Here is a 22,217-nt window from a genome sequence, read left to right on the forward strand (position 1 = left end):
TAAATATTGAATACATTTTCTATATTACAGCACAGTTGATTTGTTTCTTTATAGATCCTTGTTGCTTTGAGGCATCTTCATTTTAAAAACATTGTTCATTGTGATCTCAAGCCAGAGAATGTATTGCTAGCATCAGCTGACCCTTTCCCACAGGCAAGTCAAAATATTTTTCGTTGCCCAAATACAATTCAATCCTCTATTAAAACAAATTACAATTACTGAAACTGATTTATGGCACTCAATACTTCAGTTGCTTTTCACTGAAATATAAAATTATGTTTTAGAAAATAATGTAAAAAAACATGTTTCATTTTCTTGAAGCTGAGCTCCTCAGCATATGATTTAGTTCTTTGTTCCAGGAGTGCTTTCCATGACTGTAGTCCAATAACACAACTAAAGGACCAGTCAAATTTATCTCTGAAAATTGCAAAATATAAATCCATGCATCTTGCTTTTAATCTGAATTATATGGATGCAGATTAAATTATATGTGAGAACCTGCATGAGAATTTCTAGATTTTCTTTGTGTGCACATATACATAAATTGGTGAGCTATCATGGGGGATTCTGATCATTATCGTTGTCTCTTATATGCCTAAATGTTCAAAGCATATGCCCTTCCTCTACGTTACATGAGGAGTTCTAAATTGTAATTTAAGTGAAATGTATTAGTGTTTCTAAATCTGCATAATTTCTGCTCTAAGCTCACTATGAAGTACACTATACCTGCCAGTATAGAGACTGGAACATAGATGAAACATGTTCCTCCTGGTTGTAGTCAAAGCCAAAAGTCTTAGCAGCAACTGTGATTTCCTGTGATGATGATGAAGCATCCTCCTCCTCCTCTTCTGGAGTATAGTTTTCTTAACTTTAAAACAATGCCTCTGTCTGCATGTGACATACATGCCTGCCTTTACTTTTCTTTTTTTTAAAAAAAGCTTGTTTGAGCATGGAGGAAAGGCCAAGCAATCAGCTAAATTCACATATAACCTCACTGGTATTTCAAGCATATGAGGAAACTAGTTTGTTTATATTGCTACAGAAATATATGCCCTGATATCGGTACATCATATCAATTGTATAAGAAACTTCATTTACTATTCCTTTCCTCCAGATTCTCTCCCTAGCTCTACAAAGCAGAGTTTTATACTTGTTGCCTACATTGTAAGGCCCTGAATATACTTAAGTTGTTTAAATACTAATGCTACTCATAATATCACCCTTTAAAGAAAGGGTCATGTGTGCTTTGTATGTATTTTGTCCAATTTGTGGGAATGCAACAGTGATACAAAGAAGCACAGTAAATTACTACTAAAATACTACTAATATGCACAAAGCTAATACAAATCAAACATGTTGCATATTATATTCTCATCTTGGTGCCTGCTAAATTGGTATTCTTATGCATAATTTATTCCTTTTTTTTTTTTTAAAGCTATGAGATCTTTAGATCCAGCTCTAATTATTTCTGTCCACTAGCAAAACTGACATCACACTAAGCACTCAACTACCATTTTTTTCCCTGTAGGTTAGAGTAACTTTTAGAACAAATGAGTGGGATATATATGGGAAGGAGGGGGCAGTTATCAGGAAACAATCTCATTACACAAGTAGAAGTTAATTTATATGATATTGGATATAGCCCTACTTTATAATGGAGTTGTCTCATCAATTTTTGTACCAAATAGGTAAAGCTTTGTGATTTTGGTTTTGCCCGAATTATTGGAGAGAAGTCATTTAGACGTTCACTTGTGGGTACACCAGCATATCTTGCTCCTGAAGTACTGAGAAACAAAGGATACAATAGATCACTTGATATGTGGTCTGTTGGGGTCATTATTTATGTTAGCCTCAGTGGTACATTTCCATTCAATGAAGATGAGGATATTCATGATCAAATCCAGAATGCTGCTTTTATGTACCCACCCAATCCCTGGAAGGAAATCTCTCATGAAGGTATTCTTTTATTCCTTTATTTATTTAGATATGTACTTATGTATCTATTAATTAAACAATATATCATGACTTTCCATATAGGATGTCCAACATAACTATCTGCTGAGTAATAGAAATAATAATAATAATAATAATAATAATAATAATAATAATAATCCAAAATCAAATCCAAACAGAAGATTAAAAAGATTCAATTATAATCTTAAAGAGAATATTGTAGCTGGCACTAAATTCAATATTCTCAGATTTTTTTCTTACCTTTTAAGTACAAGGTGGGTGAATTCTTACTTTTTATCAAAAATCAAAACAAAACACTCAAGCAGTTATTTGACTGCACAGTACTTCCTCCTATGTACTTGGAGACACAGTGCCCCTAGAGCGAGACTTCGTGATACATAATAATTTATCCTTTAAAGGGAACTAATAGAGTTTGTCATGGAGGAACAATGCATAAAGATGGTATGGTTATTTATTCCCTCTCCATAAGAACAGGAAGCTATATACTATTGGGAGGAGTAGCTTTCAGTTAAATCAGGGCTAGGCAAGAAATAATTAAATTTCTTCATCATGAAGGCTAGAAGTTCCAGTAAAAATCAGAGCACCTTCTCTTCCAGACATACTGTGGAACTGAGCCTTCAGTATACCAAATTCCTGAATAAAAATGTGTTCGTATGTAATGCAATATTTGGAAAATTGTATAGAACTATGCATGCAATTAACACTATGCCATATATACGTACAGTGATTGATTATGTGCCATAAAGTCAATGTCAATCCTTAGGGACAACATAGATACATTTTCTCCAGAAGCGTGTGTCCCCAGCCAGGTCCTTCACACCTTCCAATGGTGCATCCATCACCACTGTAATTGAGTCCATCCATCTTGCTGCTGGTTGTCCTCTTCTTCCTTTCCTTCCAACTTTCTCAGCATTATAGACTTTTCCAGAGACTGTGGAGTCCTTGGGGGTTCTCTGAGCTTGGTTCTTTTCTTGCAGACATTTCATTACCTGGCTAGGTAACATCTTCAGTGCTAGAATGGAATGGGGTTTGGTCTCTATTTATATACAGCGGCATGCCCTGCCAGTGTTGGTGGGGGTGTGGGTTTTGTTTTGTTTTTTCCTCTGGTATTTCCTTGATTAGGGTATTGTTCCCTGCTTGATTGTGTGCCTGGCGGTAATCTCTGCTTATCTGGGTGACGATTGCTGGTGAGGAGATGTTCTGGTCTTTTGTTTTCTTTTCTACTGTCTCTTTTGAGTAGTGTGTAGATGTTGTTTATCTCTATGTGCCTGTTGATGGCTGCCTTGTCTGAATACCAAGCTTCCAAGAATTCCCTCCCTAACTTTTCCAGAGAGTTAGGTCTTTGCATACTGTGTCCATAGTATGATAATTTGAGCCTGGTCTTTTGTGTCTCAAGTGAGAACTCTAAATTGATTTGTGATCTGTTTATTTGTTTTCTTGACTATCCATGGTATTCTCAGAAGTCTTTTGCAACACCAAAATGTGAAAGCATCAATGTTCTTTCTATCCCTCTTCTTCAAAGTCCAACTTTTGCTTTGATAGAATGTCACAAGGAAAACCATTGCCTGCACAATACTGATCTCCTGGCCTGTGAATATCTTTTCCAAGGCCTTCATGGCTACTTTACCAAGTGCTAGTTTGTGGCATATTTCCTGACTGCTGATTCTTTTACTATTATTATTTGATTATAAAAGGCAGAAGCTATCCACCACTTCATTATCTTCATTGTCACTTCTAAAACTGGTTGCTGTATTTGTTCTGATTAGTTTGGTCTTCTTTATATTTAATTACAATCCCATTTTTTCGCTATGTTCTCTGACTTTCATTACTAGAGTGTGCAAATTATTTGCATTGTCAGCTATCAGAATAACGTCATCCACATAGTATAAGTTATTGATGTTTTAAAACCATGCTCATCTTCTTCCAATCCAATTTCCCTCAGTATATCTTCCATGTACAGGTTGAATAAATAAGGGGAGAGTATACATCCTTGTCGCACTCCTTTGCCAACCTGGAGTCAGGATGTTTTCCATGTTCGGTCCATACTGTGGCTTCATTTCTGGTGTATGGGTTTCACATGATGACAGTGAGATTTTCTGGGATTTCCATTTTTCTAAGCATATTCCATAACTTGCTCTTGAAGGCCTTTCTATAAACAATAAAGCACACACTGACTTAGTTGGGTATTCTTTGGCTTTCTCAATTATCAAATGTGTATCAACAATAATGTATATACATTAGACCTGTGCAAATTATTTGCACAGGTTGTTTCACTTTCACCAGCAAAGGATCTTCTAAGCATACACAGGCATGTCCAAAAGACCTTAGGAGGGGCCGCTTTGTGACTTTCAAGGAGCAAATCCAGAGGAACTTTTTGAAAAGAGCCTTGTTAAATGATATGTACAGTCCTAACATACCTGCAACTTGTACTTGTGTACAGATTAATGTGTGAAGTGGGAAGCAGCATAGAGGAAATATATTCTTGTTGGAGAGAGAAAACTTCTGAAGATTACCACAGGTTTATTTGAATGCTGTTTTGCATTTCAAGATAGACTTCTGTTTCATCTTTCTTATATACAGCATCATTTTTGTTATATTCTGGAGAAGAAAATGTGCAATTTCCAGTACTAATACCAAATGTGAGGTTTAGCTGGATTAGAAAGCAATAGTCCATTCAAGGAAGAAAATTGGTTTACACCCAGGAAAATTTATTACTGCCACGAATGTGTAACATTAAAAATTCTTTGTGATTGCCTAATGTTGCTGTGCCTGGTTATATTTTTGACCCTACATACATTTTTGAATGGAATAACTGGTTCTGAAATTTGAGTATAAAATAAGTTTTAAAGAGTGTCTAAAAACTATTGTTTTATAATAATCATGTTTCTGTGTAATTCTATCATGGTTACAGTTCTATAGAATGCTTCTCTTGAGTTATAGGATGAAACAACCCATCTTCTTTAAACATAAATCTATCTATCTATCTATCTATCTATCTATCTATCTATCTATCTATCTATCTAATTTGTATGGCTGCCCATCTCACAAAAAGTTACTCTTATTATGCTGGAAACTAACATCATTGAGTTCATTAGGACCTAGTTTTCCTAGGACCAGAACCATGCATAAATAGGAAGGCTTATAATTCATGGTTTGCATGTGACTGGTTAAGCCAACTCTCAACATGTTAAGCTAGAAGTTTCAGAAAGTGCACCTGGGAATTAGCAACTACCGATCAGTTGAGAAAAAGCTAGAGAAAATAGTAAAATAGTATGATTCAGTTTAGCAATCTCAACAAACAAAAGTTGGTTAACATGTATAACATATATTCTCCATGTACAGGATGTTTCTTATTTGTTGCAGTCCCATTCTTTTTAGTTGATAATACTCTTGATGTGGCTTATGAACAATCAGTAAAAATTATTGAAGCCTGTGAAAAAAAGTAAGAAGAATGATGGTAAACACATATAGTGGGACAAAAAAGTATTTAGTCAGCCACCAATTGTGCAAGTTCTCCCACTTAAAAAGATGAGAGAGGCCTATAATTTTCATCATAGGTATACCTCAACTATGAGAGACAAAATGGGGAAAAAAATCCAGAAAATCACATTGTCTGCTTTTTAAAGAATTTATTTGCAAATCATGGTGGAAAATAAGTATTTGGTCAATATCAAAAGTTCATCTCAATACTTTGTTATATATCCTTTGTTGGCAATGACAGAGGTCAAACGTTTTCTGTAAGTCTTCACAAGGTTTTCAAACACTGTTGCTGGTATTTTGGCCCATTGCTCCATGCAAATCTCCTCTAGAGCAGTGATGTTTTGGGGCTGTCGCTGGGCAACACGGACTTTCAACTCCCTCCAAAGGTTTTCCATGGGGTTGAGATCTGGAGACTGGCTAGGCCACTCCAGGATCTTGAAATGCTTCTTACGAAGCCACTCCTTCATTGCCCGGGTGGTGTGTTTGGGATCATTGTCATGATGAAAGACCCAGCCACGTTTCATCTTCAATGCCCTTGCTGATGGAAGGAGGTATTCACTCAAAATCTCACGATACATGGCCCCATTCATTCTTTCCTTTACAGTGATCAGTCATCCTGGTCCCTTTGCAGAAAAACAGCCCCAAAGCATGATGTTTCCACCCCCATGCTTCACAGTAGGTATGGTGTTCTTTGGATGCAACTCAGCATTCTCTCTCCTCCAAACACAACGAGTTGAGTTTAGACCAAAATGTTCTACTTTGGTTTCATCTGACCATATGACATTCTCCCAATCCTCTTCTGGATCATCCAAATGCTCTCTAGCAAACTTCAGATGGACCCGGACATGTACTGGCTTAAGCAGGGGGACACGTCTGGCACTGCAAGATTTGAGTCCCTGGCGGTGTAGTGTGTTACTGATGGTAGCCTTTGTTACTTTGGTCCCAGCTCTCTACAGGTCATTCACTAGGTCCCCCCATGTGGTTCTGGGATTTTTGCTCACCGTTCTTGTGATCATTTTGACCCCACAGGGTGAGATCTTGTGTGGAGCCCCAGATCAAGGGAGATTATCAGTGATCTTGTATGTCTTCCATTTTCTAATTATTGCTCCCACAGTTGATTTCTTCACACCAAGCTGCTTGCCTATTGCAGATTCAGTCTTCCCAGCCTGGTGCAGGTCTACAATTTTGTTTCTGGTGTCCTTCAACAGCTCTTTGGTCTTGGCCATAGTGGAGTTTGGAGTGTGACTGTTTGAGGTTGTGGACAGGTGTCTTTTATACTGATAACAAGGTCAAACAGGTGCCATTACTATAGGTAACGAGTGGAGGACAGAGGAGCCTCTTAAAGAAGGAGTTACAGGTCTGTGAGAGCTAGACAACTTGCTTGTTTGTAGGTGACCAAATACTTATTTTCCACCATGATTTGCAAATAAATTCTTTAAAAATCAGACAATGTGATTTTCTGGATTTTCCCCCCCATTTTGTCTCTCATAGTTGAGGTATACCTATGATGAAAATTACAGGCCTCTCTCATCTTTTTAAGTGGGAGAACTTGCACAATTGGTGGCTGACTAAATACTTTTTTGCCCCACTGTATCCCTGGACATTTTGTAACATTGCTCAATGTGACCCTTAAAATCATGTAATAGTCCTGATAAATATCCATTTGTTGTATTAGCTATTGCTTTTATTCAAAACATTATGGTGCTTTTGCATGGATAATATGAAACATACTATCAAACAAGGAATAGACAACAGAAAATTACACTGATCTCAAAAATTATCCTGATTAGAGGTTCATACATGTGCTAATATTCATATGGACCTTCTACTAATTGTTGACAGCTTCTATATGACAAAGTTGATTATCCACTGAATACATAGACAACTAATTTAAAAGAAATCAATTATATGATTTTCAGTTGCGCTTTAATAATTTTCTTTAATTGCCAAATGCAGCAACCACACACTGGCTGAATATTCCTTGCCATTTCATGTACTTCTAAAGTGGAAACTTAATATAAAACTTCAAACAAATTATGGATACAGTATGCTAGAGGTAAACAAAGGCACATTCTTGATTCTCTTACTGAGAATGGGAAATTGTATTCAACCAAGAAAAAGTAAGTTGAAGAATGCATGGATATGTACGTTTTCCAGCCAGATACCAAGTGTTCATGGGAACAATATATTACAAGCCACCTTCATGCATTTCCTGATAAATAGAGGAATCATATAATGACTGGAGACCATTTCTCTGCCCCTGGAGGTGATTTGGTAGTGGTTTGTTTAGCTGTAATGGCTATGTGTTGAGAGTGGATATCTGGAGAGGAATACTGAGTATATGACAGCTGTTTCTTTTCAACCAAATATATGCAACACATGGATGTCAGATACATTTAGCAGTGATAACACTGTCATTGTATGATACTTTGCCATGTGAGTAACCAGTGAAGTTTATTGGAAGTTCCTTTTTTCCAGCTGTAATTCTCTCCCCCGCCCCGCCCCCCCAGAACACTGGAATATTGGCTAAGGAGAATGGAACAGCTAGAGAACAAGCTTCTTGAAAAAGCTCTAGGCCGAATTACAATATCATATCCTAACATACAATCATCTTTCAAAATCTTCTATCTAGTACAAATGCTAGGATAATCATATTGATTTGACAGTAGAGAATAGATATATCAGCACACAAGAGAACCATATTTCACTTTTCACCACAACAGTTTTCACAGCCAAACAGCTTGTCTAGCAATGAAAACTGCACAGAGAAAAGCAAAAACAAGAAATTGCATTAATTAAGGTGCTGTCCATTCAGCTGTTGAATCACAAATGTCAAAATGAGACTGATTGTCACCTTTCTGTTCATTTGAACTTCTCTCTTTAACACATTTAAGCTACACCTTTCTGTCAAAATGGTTGACAAAAACTGAATTATTTGTTTGGCCTTCCTATTTTGATTTTGTTATTGCATGATATTCAAGCGCATTTTAGAGAATGGTGTCCTCTGAAATTGTATTTTTTTCTCCAGCTATTGATCTCATAAATAATTTGTTGCAAGTGAAAATGAGAAAACGTTACAGTGTGGACAAGACATTAAGCCACCCCTGGCTACAGGTAATGCTATAAATTTCATGCCTTTTACCTCTTTAATATTTGTAGTTGGGTATCAAACAAAGACAACAGTTTCTCACACTGCTACAGATGTAAGCACAATTATCTGGACATTTGAAAAGCAAGGGGCTGGTTTGAACGCTAACAGCCCCATGTGTAGGCTGCTCCTAGAATCCAGGTGTAATCCTTCTTGAATTTTGCACAGCATTGCTTAGATTATATGAAGTTATGATGCACCACGTACTTTTCATGCAGAATGTCCTGGGCTCAGGACTCTGTCAGGGTCCTGGAAGACTCTTGCCATTCAGTGTACATCATCTTTCCCCAAATTGGCATCCCTGACATGCTTGGATTTCAAATCCCCCAAAAGGCCTGGTGACTAGGAATCTTGGAACATAGATTAAACCGAAATCGTTGAGCTAGTGGTCTGTCTGCATGTTGAGATGAAGCCATATCTGAACTTTTAAAAAGGAAAATGCATTGGAGCTCTTATTACTAGAATAGGAAATGAGTGTGATATTGTTTATACTGTCAGTGGTTTTTTGAATATTAATTAAACTTGTTATCCTGCTTTACAGGATTACCAAGCCTGGCTTGATTTACGGGAGCTCGAATGTAAAATAGGCGAGCGTTACATAACCCATGAAAGTGATGATTCCCGGTGGGAACAATATGCAGGAGACAATAGTTTGCAGTATCCCGCACACCTTATGAGTCTGAACACTAACCACAGTGAAAATCCTGAGCCAGAAGAAGCAGAGTTGAAAACCCTCAGTGAGCGTGTCAGCATCCTTTGAATTGCAATCTGTCAAAACACTGTGGAACTAATAAATACATACGGTCATGTTTAACTTTTGCTTTGCAGAACATGCCATTATTTTCTGTCAGATGGGAACAAAGCTGTTACATTGTTATCACCATTGATATACGGGAGTTGCCAAGACAAATCTATTATTATTATTATTATTATTATTATTATTATTATTATTATTATTTGTGAACAAGTGGGTTATATTAACAAAAAAGTTCCCAGAAACATTCACCTGTTGTTATGGATGATTTCTGTTATACTTTGAGCATCCAAACCTGTTTCCACTGTGCCTTTTCAGGTGAAGGTTTCCTCTTAGTCAAACCTTTCTGTCTCAGATGGAGCATTTCCAGGCTGATCTTTGGTTCTGTGTGCAGCATTGACTAGCATTGTTTGCAAACTCTTGAAGAGTAGATTACTACCACTGTTCTGTGAACAACTTTTTAATGTTTTTTTAATAAAGTTAAGGACTTAAATTTTTGTTTTTTTGCTGTGGAACAATGTATTGGCATCCTGATACAAGGAAGCATGAATAGAAATTGTACAGTTGCAGATAAGTCATTGCTTTGGTTATAGGCATTTATAAGAATGCACCCATAATAAGACTGCAGCCTCTGTTTAGTAGTTTATTACCTTGTTCTTATACCAGTCTGCTGTAATACGTACATTTAGAAGCTGAGCAACATGATGTTTTCATGAATGTTTTGAATAAAATTCTGCTTAAAGCACCAAAAATTTTTGAATCACTTTGCCAGGATCAGTGGTTGCCAGGCTTAATCCAAGAACATTTGTCCAATAATAATTACAAAGGCTCTGCAAAATAACTGTCATCTAATTTCCCCAAATTTTTTCTAGCTTTGCAAAATAGGGTTCTGCTTTTTTCTTCATTCTCAGTGTGCTTCAGAACTTCTTCTGGTAGTGTTTGAAGTTACTTTATTGTTGCTTGGTGATGCAGGAAGCGATTGCTGCTCTTACATAGGTCTCATGTACTTTTTCTCCATTGGCCTCCAACCTCTGATTAGAAAACATCCTCTGGGAAGACTTGTGTATTTTCCCTTAAGATTTAGTTGAACTGTAGAAAGTCAGGGAGTCTATAGAACACTGAAAATATGGTTATATAATAAGGCAGGACACTCATACACATCCCTCACCCATCTTATAACTGAAGTAAGGGCCTGGATCTGGCAGCCCTTTCATCAGCATTTCAGTTGAAATTTCAAATTCCAAAGTAATTTATTGTACATCAGATTAAAGGAAAGAAATGTGAAAAATTGTTGGCATAGCACTACATTATTTATTCTCTTCAAAGTAATTACAAAGCAATGTTATGATTCTAAAGATAATTAGAATAGTCATCCTATTTACAGCTGATCAATTTTGGGATTACCTGCAATGCTTTTTTCATAAAATCCGCTTTTAACAATCAGCTTATCTTTTCAATGCAGGTATTGGCAGATGTTTCTCATAATTGCCCCTGACCACAGTTGAGATTCAGTGAGGTTGTCTCTCTGGAATATATGAATTTGCAAAGAACAATGGCAGCCACTTTTAGTAAAGATTTGTTATTTCCAGGGGAATGAGAGTAGAAGGTAGAATACATCCATTGTACATTTAGTTCATTTTACTTTCAGGTTGTAGAATTCACATACCAGGATAAAAGGATCAGTAGCAGATGTCATTGACAGAAGAAAATGCTGATTGAGATGCATTGTTTATATCCAGAAGAAGTGACCTTATAGTCCTAGAATAAAATCCATTTTTAAGATGTGCAGAAACAATCAGGTACTCTCAGCACACCAGCCAAGGAATATACTATTCCATTAGTAATTCTTCAAAGCTAACTTTTTATAATGCATTTCCACTTCCTTTGAGTAATAGTTGCTAGACCTTAGTTAATGGTGAATCTGTTACTTGTTTTTAAAATGTATTTATAAATACTGCCCATCTGTGCCCACAAACAAGTCAGCAAAACAAAAGGACAAAAAGATTCTTCTTCACAACAAGCAAAAGATCAGCAAAGGCCTGACAAAATTGCATAAATTACCGTGCCTCTAATGTTGATAGAGAGGGGAGCAACATGAATTCCCTAAGGAAGGAGTGTCACGGGGAAGTTGGTACAGAAATGACACAACTTCATGTAATTACAGTTCTTGCCTCTAATTTAAGTTGTGTCTTCAAGTCCACGTTGACTCCTGGTGACTACCTGGACTAGTACCTGCAGTTTTCTTGGCAAGAGTTCAGAAGTGGTTTGCCATTGGCTGCTTTCTTGGCTGAGAGAGAGTGACTGGCCCAAGGACACCCAACTGGCTTTGTGCCTAAGGCAGGACTGAAACTCATGATCTCCCCATTTTTAGTCTTGTGCCTTAGCCACTACACCAAATTGGCTCTCCTTGCCTCTAATAAAAGGCTTAAATTATGGGCAGACCATCCTTCCATCCTACTTCCTCCCTTTCTATTTCCTTGAATATTTAGAAAGTGCATATTAGGGCTGTTCGCTGCTTTGGAAATACAGTGCATTTGGAAAGTATTTAGACCCCCTTCACTTTTTTCAATTTTGTTATGTTGCAACCTGATACTATCATTCAAATTCATTTTTTTTCTCATTAATCTACACTCAGTACCCCATAAAGACAAAGTGAAAACAGAATTTTAGAAATTTATTAAATTTCTGTAAATTTATTAAAAAGGAAGAACTGAAATATCACATTGGCATAAGTTTTCAGACCCTTTACTCAGTACTTTGTTGAAGCTGCTTTGGCATCAATTACAGGCTCAAGTCTTTTTTGGTATGACGCAACAACTTTTGCACACCTGGATTGGGGGATTTTCTGCCATTCTTCTTTGCAAATCCTCTCAAGCTCAATCAGGTTGGATGGGGACCGTCGGTGGACAGCCATTTCCAGGTCTCTCCAGAGATGTTCAATAGGGTTCAAGTCAGGGCTCTGGCTGGGCCACTCTAGGACATTCACAGAGTTGTCCCTAAGCCATTCCTGTGTCGTCTTGGCTGTGTGCTTAGGATCATTGTCATGTTGGAAGGTGAACCTTCAGCCCAATCTGAGGTCCTGAGCGCTGTGGAACAGGTTTTCATTGAGGATATCTCTGTATTTTGCTCCATTCAGCTTTCCCTCAACCCTGGCCAGTCTCCCAGTCCCTGCTGCTGAAAAACACCCCCACAGCATGATGCTGCCACCATCATGCTTCACTGTTGGGATGGTATTGGGCAGGTGATGAGCAGTGCCTGGTTTCCTCCAGACATAATGTTTAGAATTGAGGCCAAACAGTTCAATCTTGGTTTCATCAGACCAGAGAATCTTGTTCCTCACAGTCTGAGAGTCCTTCAGGTGCTTTTTTGCAAACTCCAACTGGGATTTCATGTGTTTTGCACTGAGGAGAGGCTTCCATCTAGCCACTCTGCCATAAAGCCCAGATCAATGGAAGGCTGCAGTGATGGTTGTCCTTCTGGAACTTTGTCCCATCTCCACACAGGCTCTCTGGAGCTCAGTCAGAGTGACCATCGGGTTCTTGGTCACCTCTCTTACTATGGCTCTTCTCTCCCGATTGCTCAGTTTGGCCAGCCGACCAGCTCTTGGAAGAGTCCTGGTTGTGCCAAACATCTTCCATTTGAGGATTATGGAGGCCACTGTGCTCTTGGGAACCTTCAGTGCAGTAGAATTTTTTTTGTAGCCTTCCCCAGATCTGTGCCTTGCAATAATTCTGTCTCTGAGCTCTGCAGGCAGTTCTTTTGACCTCATGGCTTTTGCTCTGATACAGTATGCATTATCAGTTATGAGGCCTTCTATAGAGAGGTGTGTGCCTTTCCAAATCAAGTCCAATCAATTTAATTTATGACAGGTGGACTCCAGTCAAGGTGTAGAAACAGCTTGGCAACTATCAAGAAGCACCTGAGCTAAATTTCAAGTGTTGTTGCAAAGGGTCTGAATACTTATGCCAATGTGATATTTCATTTTTCCTTTTTAATAAATTTACAGACATTTCTAAAATTCTGTTTTCACTTTGTCATTATGGGGTACTGAGTGTAGATTAATGAGGGAAAAAAGTGAATTTGAATGATTGTAATATCAGGCTGCAACATAACAAAACTGAAAAAAGTGAAGGTCTGAATACTTTCCGAATGCACTGTAATTTGGAAAAGGGTTTTGGTATACATGGGAGCAAAAACATAGCTTTAAAACAGCAATGTCTTTTCCCAGGATTATGTAAAAGATGAAGCTACTTTACAGAGTTTAACCAGGATTATGTAAAAGGTGAGGCTACAGAGTTTAAACATCCATATGCTCCACCCATATGCAGGGTCCATGAGTGAGACATCATCTACCATTTTGGCCCGCTCCCTCCAAAGCAATATTGCAAGTTGTAGAAAATATATGTGGCCTGCAGGCTATAAGTATAAGACTCCTGCTGTAAGAGGAAGTTGGAGTAGAACTGTGTTCATAGGATACTATCCTTAGTTAAATTTCTTTCTGTAATTCCCTGAATTGTGGGATTCTGGAACATCTTGTGATACCTATAGTAACTTATAGTGGTGTTAAGGTAAGGCTGACTTGATAGAATTCCTCCCCTTTGCCAGTAAGGAATCGCCATTGGCTTAGAATCTCTTCGGTGAATGAAAGGAGCTGTTCTGTTCACAGAAAGCCATTTCAGGATACAAGCTGCTGAGTTTACCTGCTGACCTGCTGACACTGTTGTGAAACTATAGAGAAAAATGCACAGCATGCTTCCTCCAGCTCAGAAGATAGCTGTTTCTAACATAGCTAGGAAGAAGTAGGCAACTTGGTGTCCTGTAGATGTTTTGGATTTCTAATTCCCTTCATCCCCAGGCATTATGTCCAATGCCTGAAAACAGCATCTGTTGCCTTCTCCTGGGCTGAGAGATGGAAAATCCATTATCTAGAACTTACATGGTGAAAGTAAGTTCTAGGGTGGTTCTAAGCCTCACTTGCTTCTATTTTATTCTCATAAAAAAAAAATTTAAGCTATTTTATTTGTTACCAGAAGAGGATACCTTTTGAACTGGCAGTCCAGTCAAACAAACAATTCATGTTCAATATCCTTACAAATATTTCCAAAACAAATCAGCTATTCTTTGTTGTGTCTAAATGATGTGGTATATAAAGAAAACATGTAAAGCCAACTGAAAAACCAACTTTCCCTGATGTGGCACAAATTGTCTCATTAACTTCTATTGTATTTGTGTTCATTTAAAAATCCTTTTAATCATTGAATGCCAACTGAATCATTCCTCTACACACACGCGCACACGCACACACACACGATAATGATCTACAAGAGAACTTGCCTTTGAAAATGTGTCAAAAATGGAGATACATGCAAGAAAACAGCACAAATGTGGCTTTTGTATAGCTAAATTTTTCACAATTATTATAATTAAGTTAAATTTGCTCTGACAATAGTGGGATACATGAAATCTGCAAAGTATTTAACTTTCATTGTATTTTAAAACTTACCAAACCTGTTTGTTGTTGGAAGTTATACCTAGAGATTAAAACTGATAGAAAAGAGGCTGCAAATTAGTATAATCTTTCAAAAGGCTGCAGTTTGAATGAGATGTTTGCTTTCCAACTCAGAAACTGGATCATATTTCATGCCCAAAGCCTGCTTTGAATTACACCCTTGAAAGTGCAGCAGAATGAGCTGGCAAGGGTAGAGGAAATGAGGTGACTACTGTGCTGAAATGAATATGTTGTTGTTTGTGTGTTTGATTTATATAGCCTGACTTTTTTGGGGACAGAAAAGGGTGTGATAAAAACAAATATATACATGGAACATATACACAAAACTAGAGCCCTGTAGCCAAGATATGACTGGTTAATCCAATTTTAATCTAAATATGCTCTTGTTCTGCTTTGAACATCTTGGCCCAAGTTTCCCAGGCTGCAGATCATCTTCCATTATGTTTTATTTGCTGTGCTTGAGACTTCTCATCTTGGAATTCCATGCTTTCCCATTGTTTTAATCACTGCCTTCTTGTTTCATCCTTTCTTCAGGTATCAGCTGTCCGGTCTGCCCCATATGCAAAATGATTTGAATGCAAACTATTTTAACCTCAGAGCAGCCATTTCAAAGGTTTGAGCTCAAAACAAAACACATGCGTTCTGAGGCTTTGTTTCAGGGTCAGACCAAAAGGTGCTTTTGTATGGCAAAGTGTTTCAAATGTTTTGGTTATAGAACCTGAATTGGGCTGTTTGAGACTTGGATGCTATTTCAAGTTTTCTAAGCTCAAAACAAAACATATTTGGACTGTTCTATGACTGGGGCAAAACTTCAAATTGTTTGGATGAAATGTTTTGGGTGGAGCTAGTTTCCTTGAAGTTTGAAAGAGAATGCAATCTTCATTTCACACAGTCCTTCATTATTGCTTGAGAAAGGATCAACTGCCCTGAAACAACAACAACAAAAAAACCTTCCTACCTACCTAAACAATTTGTAGTTCAGTGAAAAAAAATGGAATGGAGAAGCAAATTCTGTAAATAAAGTAAAACAGCATCTTGCATAAAATCTTCCAAGAGAGTCTTAAGACAGCCTTAGAAAAACTTTCTCCACATACTGTTTGCCAGATGAGTTGGAATACATATCTAGGAATTTCCAGCCAGCATTTGGTCACACTGTCTTTGGATGGTGGGAACTGTAATTTAACAAAGAGACAGTTTGACCTAGTGATTAAGGTACTAGACTAGGAGTAGAAAAACTTCTAGTTTTTCTAGTCCTTCCTTAGACAGGGAAGCCAACTGGATGATTTTGGGCTAGTCACATTCTCTCAGTCCTAGGAAGAAAGGAACAGTGAACTACTTCCAAAAATGCATGGATTTGTCCATGTGGTCACCTGGAGCCAATGCTGACTCAGGACCACCCCCTTCACTCCCCCCAAAAAAGACAGCCTTCACCAATCTGGTGCCCTAGATATGTCACCCATCCAGAATTTCTCCAAAATTAAGGAGGAAGTTCATCACATCCGGAGGATGCAGATAAAGGAAGGTACCATTATAATATCATGATGTATCTTGTAGCCCATTTGTAGTTCAAGGCCAGCTTTCCCAGAATAGTGCATAAGGCTATATTGGACTTTAACTGGGAAAGCAATCCATATTGCTCTAATTGAGAGTATGTGTCTAGGATCTAAGTTTGAGGTCTTCCACATCAGCTTTCATTTAAAACAGCAGAGATGGAACTATAGAAGTTCTGCACACAAAGCTATTTCAACTGTTTTTCCCTAAGCTATTTTTTTCAAGTACCTTGCACCTAGCTCTGGTTCTTGTTCTGTTCTTTGGCCATTGGCATCCCTTCCTGCTGTTTCATCTTTCCCAAATACAACTCATAGGTCCTCTATTTCACAGGCTGCTACTTTTTCTCATAGTATCAATAATGCCAACTGAATGCGTTGTCTCTCTCTCTCTTATGCATGAGAGAGATTCTGTTAACTTGCTGACTAAATAGATCAAGATAATTATTTCTCTGATGAAAATGAGAAAGAGAGATGGATACTGGCTTTACATATACTTTTCCACAAATGTTTAATATTCATTAAAGTATAACAAAGTGGGGAGTGGGCATTCTCCCAATACACAAGTGATTTTCATTTGCATTACTGAACATGCCAAATATGAGAAAACTTGTATGAATATTGTTTTTTATACTAGCATGCATTGTTATGAATCAACAGAAGAAATCTCATTTTTCTCCAAGGCTATCCAAAAAGCTTATGCTGTGAAATCAGAACAGTTTGCAAATCAATCATGCAGGCAAACTCACAAATCCTTAAAATAACCAAAGGCTTGTCTAAATTATTGTAGAGAAATAGCATTTCAGTATGTTAGATTAGTATTCTCTTCCTTTTAAGAACCAGCTTTAAAATGCACTACAGTAAATGCTGAAATCAGTCACGAATGATTCCTCAGTGTTGGAACACTCCACCTACCTTGATTGTAGCTGCAGACAGCAATTTAAATTATTTCTTCACCACATATTTGAGGAACAGGTATGATGCATTACCTCAAAAGATGTAATTCGGCTGCTACAGGAAATCTTTAAGGGAACACATTCCCAACCTATAAGATATCCAGAAACCCCTTTTATATTTCCAAAAATATTATTTTTAAAGAAGTTTCTATATCTCCAAAGAAACTTTTAAATATCATCTCTGAAGTTCAATAGCTAAAAAAATCCACACACAAAAGATATCCTAAAATAAAATTATTTTCTTCTATATGAGTGTATATGTACACATTAATTTAGATATTCTTGGAAAGGAGAGTAATTCTATCTATCTATCTATCTATCTATCTATCTATCTATCTATCTATCTATCTATCTATCTAATCTATTGCTTGCTTGAGTTAGTGTATTTGTGTACCTTGCCACCTTGTGGCTGTTTTAGATATTTGCATAAATCTGTTGGCAGCTTCCAGCAGTAACTACAATAGACAAAGTATGCTTTCGATTGATTTTGGTTGCAGCTATATTTCTTTATATTTAGGAATGAGTACTTTGCATATATATTTTGCAATGGTAAGAAGCACAAATAGTCATTTGATTCTCCATATACAGATTTTGATTCCTGGGTACAGGTGGCTACCAGATCCAGGCTGCAAAAATTTGGACAATAACTAGATGGTGGCAAAATGATACCGTTTTGTTATTTCTTTGCCGCCATCTAGTCATTGTCTAAGTTTCTGCAGCCCTAGCTGGAAGCTAGGTATCTGGTAGCCCTAGCACAGAAACAAGTTGGAGAACTTGTTTGAAATCATTGGGTCTTGGCTAGAAGAACATGTGCATTTTCACAGGGTTAAGTCCAGGATGCAATGCTGCTACACATAAATGGTACACCTTCTTGGATCGATTTTTGTTGGCTTAGTCACTTATCATTGGGTCTTGGCTAGAAGAACATGTGCATTTTCACAGGGTTAAGTCCAGGATGCAATGCTGCTACACATAAATGGTACACCTTCTTGGATCGATTTTTGTTGGCTTAGTCACTTATCATAAAAATACGAGAATCAGCACACCTGATTCATAAATCATCATAAATTTAAGTTAGGTAGCTCTGGATATATAGGATGATAAATTATCAGTAGAAAGCTTGTTTCCCTTTCTTTCTTTGTGAGTTCTTCCTTCCTCTCCCCCCATGTTCCCTTCCCAGTTCTGGACCAGAATGGCGCTATAAAGTCTTCTGTTTCCTCTAACATAAGAGGCACTGGAAATATTTGTTACAATTCTACGTTGTCTCCATCTCAATCTAGATAAAGTCTGCAACAAGAATCTTAGGGTGTGTGTGATCATATTTTTTAAAAAATCCTGTTGTTTGTTTTAGCTAAATCATTCGTTTAGCAGCTACCAGGCACATTTAGAGATTTTTGAGTATACCTTCACTTCAAACTTCCCACAGGACTTATATCTCTCTGGAGTCTTAAATACACGGAATTTATTTTTTAAATAAGTCTCTGAAGGTAAAAGATTGCTGTCTCTCTTTTTACTAAAATGGTAGCAAAACGTTATACAAAAATCCACAGAATTAACAAAATCAAATCACTAACACATTTTTGTATCTTGGCTAGGAAAGTATGATTAGTTATGATCCATCTGAATTATACAGTAGTTAGAGGCAATTGATATTTCCATTTGGGAAAAAGTGGCTTCAGCATTACTTTGATTTATTAGATTTATATCCTACCTTTATTTTGTACAACTCAAGGTGGCATAATTAATACTTTCTCCTCCTTTTCCCCCACAACAGCAACACTGTAAACTGGATTGGGCTGTGGGAGAGTTACTGGCCCAATTAGCTTGCAGCACCCTGCTTACCTAAATGTTGGGACTTGGAAGCTAAGCAACATTGCACCTAGCTAGTATCTGGATGGTAGATTACAAGAGAATATCAGGCTGTAAACTACACTGGGAAGTCAAATAACATCATGGAAGAAGTCAACAGCAAACAGCTTCCATGTTATTACCAATAAAACTGCATGGATGTGTCCATGAAGATTCTGGGGATCTAGCTCAACCTGAAGGATATTTCATTTTCCCCAGGAGCCTTTTCTGTATTTCACTGGCCTGTGTGATCCTTTTGATTGTAGATATTCTGTATGTGATTCACTAATATTCCATCCAAAGTGAATTGAGCAGGGGGTGTTTCCTCTAACATAAGAGGCACTGGAAATATTTGTTACAATTCTACGTTGTCACTTGTGCATAAGAAATAAACCCAGATAATAGTAACATCCAAAAGTAGCATATATTTATTTCTGAAGGATCCATTTTAAAATGACTTGCACTGAGGATTCCCAGTAAGACAATTCCTGTCATTTGCACACTGACATGACACATTTCACACCACTTGCTTCTTCCAAGGACACTCATGGTTATATTTGATTAGCTTAGGGGTCCCTAAACTCTTCAGCTCATCAACCTCTTCATGAAGTTTTAGATTGTTCATTGACCCCCCCAAACAATCATTATATGAAAATTAACTAATAGTACTATTAATAATAATAATAATAATAATAATAATAATAATAATAATAATAGTCCTATTGACCCTTGGGGGTTGATATTGACCACTTTGGGGAACCCTGTATTAGTGGAATATAGCCTTACTCATTCTTAATGTCTGAATATGGACTCAGAATATGGGCTTTGGGATCAGTGTCTGACAAATTATCTTCATTTTTTTTCTCTAGCAATTCTCAATTCTCAATGATAGAATAACATTTGCTTTAGAAATTCTTCCAAAGAGTATATTTGTAGAGCATTATATTCTTGCAATTATTTAATTACAAAGTAGCCAAGAGGCATGTATTTCCTGTCGTTCAATGTAAAATCATTTCTCCAGTGGTTTGCAGCCTCCTTGGCTTCCTGTGCTTTGATTAAATCACAGAGAAAGACTTATGAGACAGTTCTTGTCATTGTACTTTTTCATTTGTGATAAGTCACCACTAAGGGGACCTTCTGCCCTGAGGAAATTGTAGAAGAATTTCTCCTTATCTAGTATAGGAATAGAGCAATCATCCACATAATTTCTTTGTTCACAGATGTGGTGGTGGATACCCAACTCCATATGAAACTTTGGAAAGTGGAAAGTAAATTTTATGTCAGCGAATGTGGTGTTGTGATTACAATGTCGGACAAATGCAATAGAAGTTCAAATCCTTATTTATCAGTGAGGATTATTTGATGACTTTGTGCCAGAAATATTCTATTTCAGAGGATTTGTGAGAGGATAGAATGAGGGAGATAGAGGGGAAACTATGTATATTATTATGAGCACCTTGGTGAAAGGGCAGAATAAATAGTCATAAAGAAATAAAGGAGTAAAATGAAGTTCTTTACCTCAAATGGCTTTGTTGATACAAAGTGCTCGAGTGTTTGCCTAATACCCCCGTATTCACCGAGGAAGAGGTAGATTTGTGCCTGCAATTCCTGCTCCTTTGCATATTCAACCCCTTGTTTGGTATTGTGTGAAGAGTCCCTATACAAATGCAACTGCATGCACACAGAGACTCTTCTACTCTTCTTTGTAAAGTTGAATGTCCAAATGATCATCAAAAGTTGTGACACTGAACATCACAGACTTGTAATCGTTAAAGATCAACAGTGATAAATTGACTTACATGAAGCCAAGTTGTCTGGTCTTTGGTGATGTGCCAAAAAATGAAAAGTGACTCTGCAGCGTATAAGAGCCCTGGAGAAATGGATCAAGTCCAAATGAATGCCCAGATTTAAAATAAAGCAGGTTCTATCTCATCAACTTTATTCAGATCAATGAAAAACTGTTCCAAATTACCCAGTTTAATCTGAGTAATATTTTTTTTAATTGTCCTATGTCTTGTGAGATGCTTCAGGATAGCCATTCTTTCTTATGAGATTTTGGCCATCTTCCACTAAATCTTGTGAAATTTCAGATGGGAGTTCCCAAATCTCAAAAGGTTTCAGCCACCTTTTTTTTTTTAATTTGTTCTTATTTAACTTTAGGATCTACATATACCATCTGGGACAGAACACATGGGCCGTGATGCTCAAAGACACTACACTGCTGATCTCTGTTTCTAATTATACCATGCTCCGTATATAGTAAAGGAAAAGGTTGGGAACTGCTACCCTAAACCAAATCCAAAGAAACGACTTTAAATTTTAGTGTAATGTATGAACCCACTCAAAGAGAAAATTAAGTTTGATGTGGAATTTCTGCAGCCATGACTAAATCTAGAGCTAGAAAACATGGGTCAATAGTTGGACAGATTACACTACTGTTCCAGTACTGATACTGTATTTCAGTCAATCAGTCTGAATCCTTGTAAGGAAAGAACTGATATAACAATTTTCTATCAAATTACTCAAACATATCTTGCCCAAGATATCTGTGGCTAGCTCTTTCACATTTCTCTACAATTTATCTTATCTAAAATGTTTATTGCAGATAAATGCATAATGTATTTCAGCTAAAAGTGACTAAAATTGAAAAAAGGAAAAAGATAAACACATTTGCTGAGACCTATTTTTCCTAAAAGGATCTAATTATACAAAGAGCTGCTGAATGATGCTTTTGAATGATCTTTAGACCTATTACTACTGCTAACAACAACAGCAATAACCAAAGCACCTTTGCCGTTGAATGCGAGAAAATAAAAATGTCAAGACAACTAGATTAAGGTAGTTCTCTTCTGGTAAATTTTGAAATTTTAGCATAAACTCAATAAATATTAGCAAGGTTTCAGAGGCAAAAGCTTTTTGGAGATAATTCTTAGCAATTATCTACCAGGAGATGGCACCATTGACAAAATAATTTTGAGAACCACAAACAAGCTCCTTGCAG

At 37.1% G+C, this 22,217-nt stretch overlaps 1 protein-coding gene across 4 annotated transcripts in view; it reads left to right on the forward strand.

Moving 5' to 3' along the window:
• PRKD1 (protein kinase D1) overlaps positions 1 to 13,373 on the forward strand; it is a 120,503-nt gene extending 107,130 nt beyond the window's left edge. For 2 of the 4 annotated variants that reach the window (XM_088145406.1, XM_088145408.1), the window contains 4 exons: positions 55 to 153; positions 1,689 to 1,956; positions 8,483 to 8,568; positions 9,144 to 13,373. In XM_088145406.1, the coding sequence (XP_088001532.1) occupies positions 55 to 153; positions 1,689 to 1,956; positions 8,483 to 8,568; positions 9,144 to 9,362 (672 nt within the window). In that variant the 3' untranslated portion in view covers positions 9,363 to 13,373. The remainder of the gene's footprint in view (positions 1 to 54; positions 154 to 1,688; positions 1,957 to 8,482; positions 8,569 to 9,143) is intronic. The other 2 variants (XM_007427116.3, XM_088145407.1) reach the window with 1 other exon arrangement.
• The last annotated feature ends 8,844 nt before the right edge of the window (positions 13,374 to 22,217 follow it).

This window comes from Python bivittatus, unplaced genomic scaffold (assembly GCF_059951505.1).
Source record: "Python bivittatus isolate LINGU-HERP-01145 unplaced genomic scaffold, Pbiv_v1 ctg000480_np1212, whole genome shotgun sequence".
NCBI lineage: Eukaryota > Metazoa > Chordata > Lepidosauria > Squamata > Pythonidae > Python > Python bivittatus.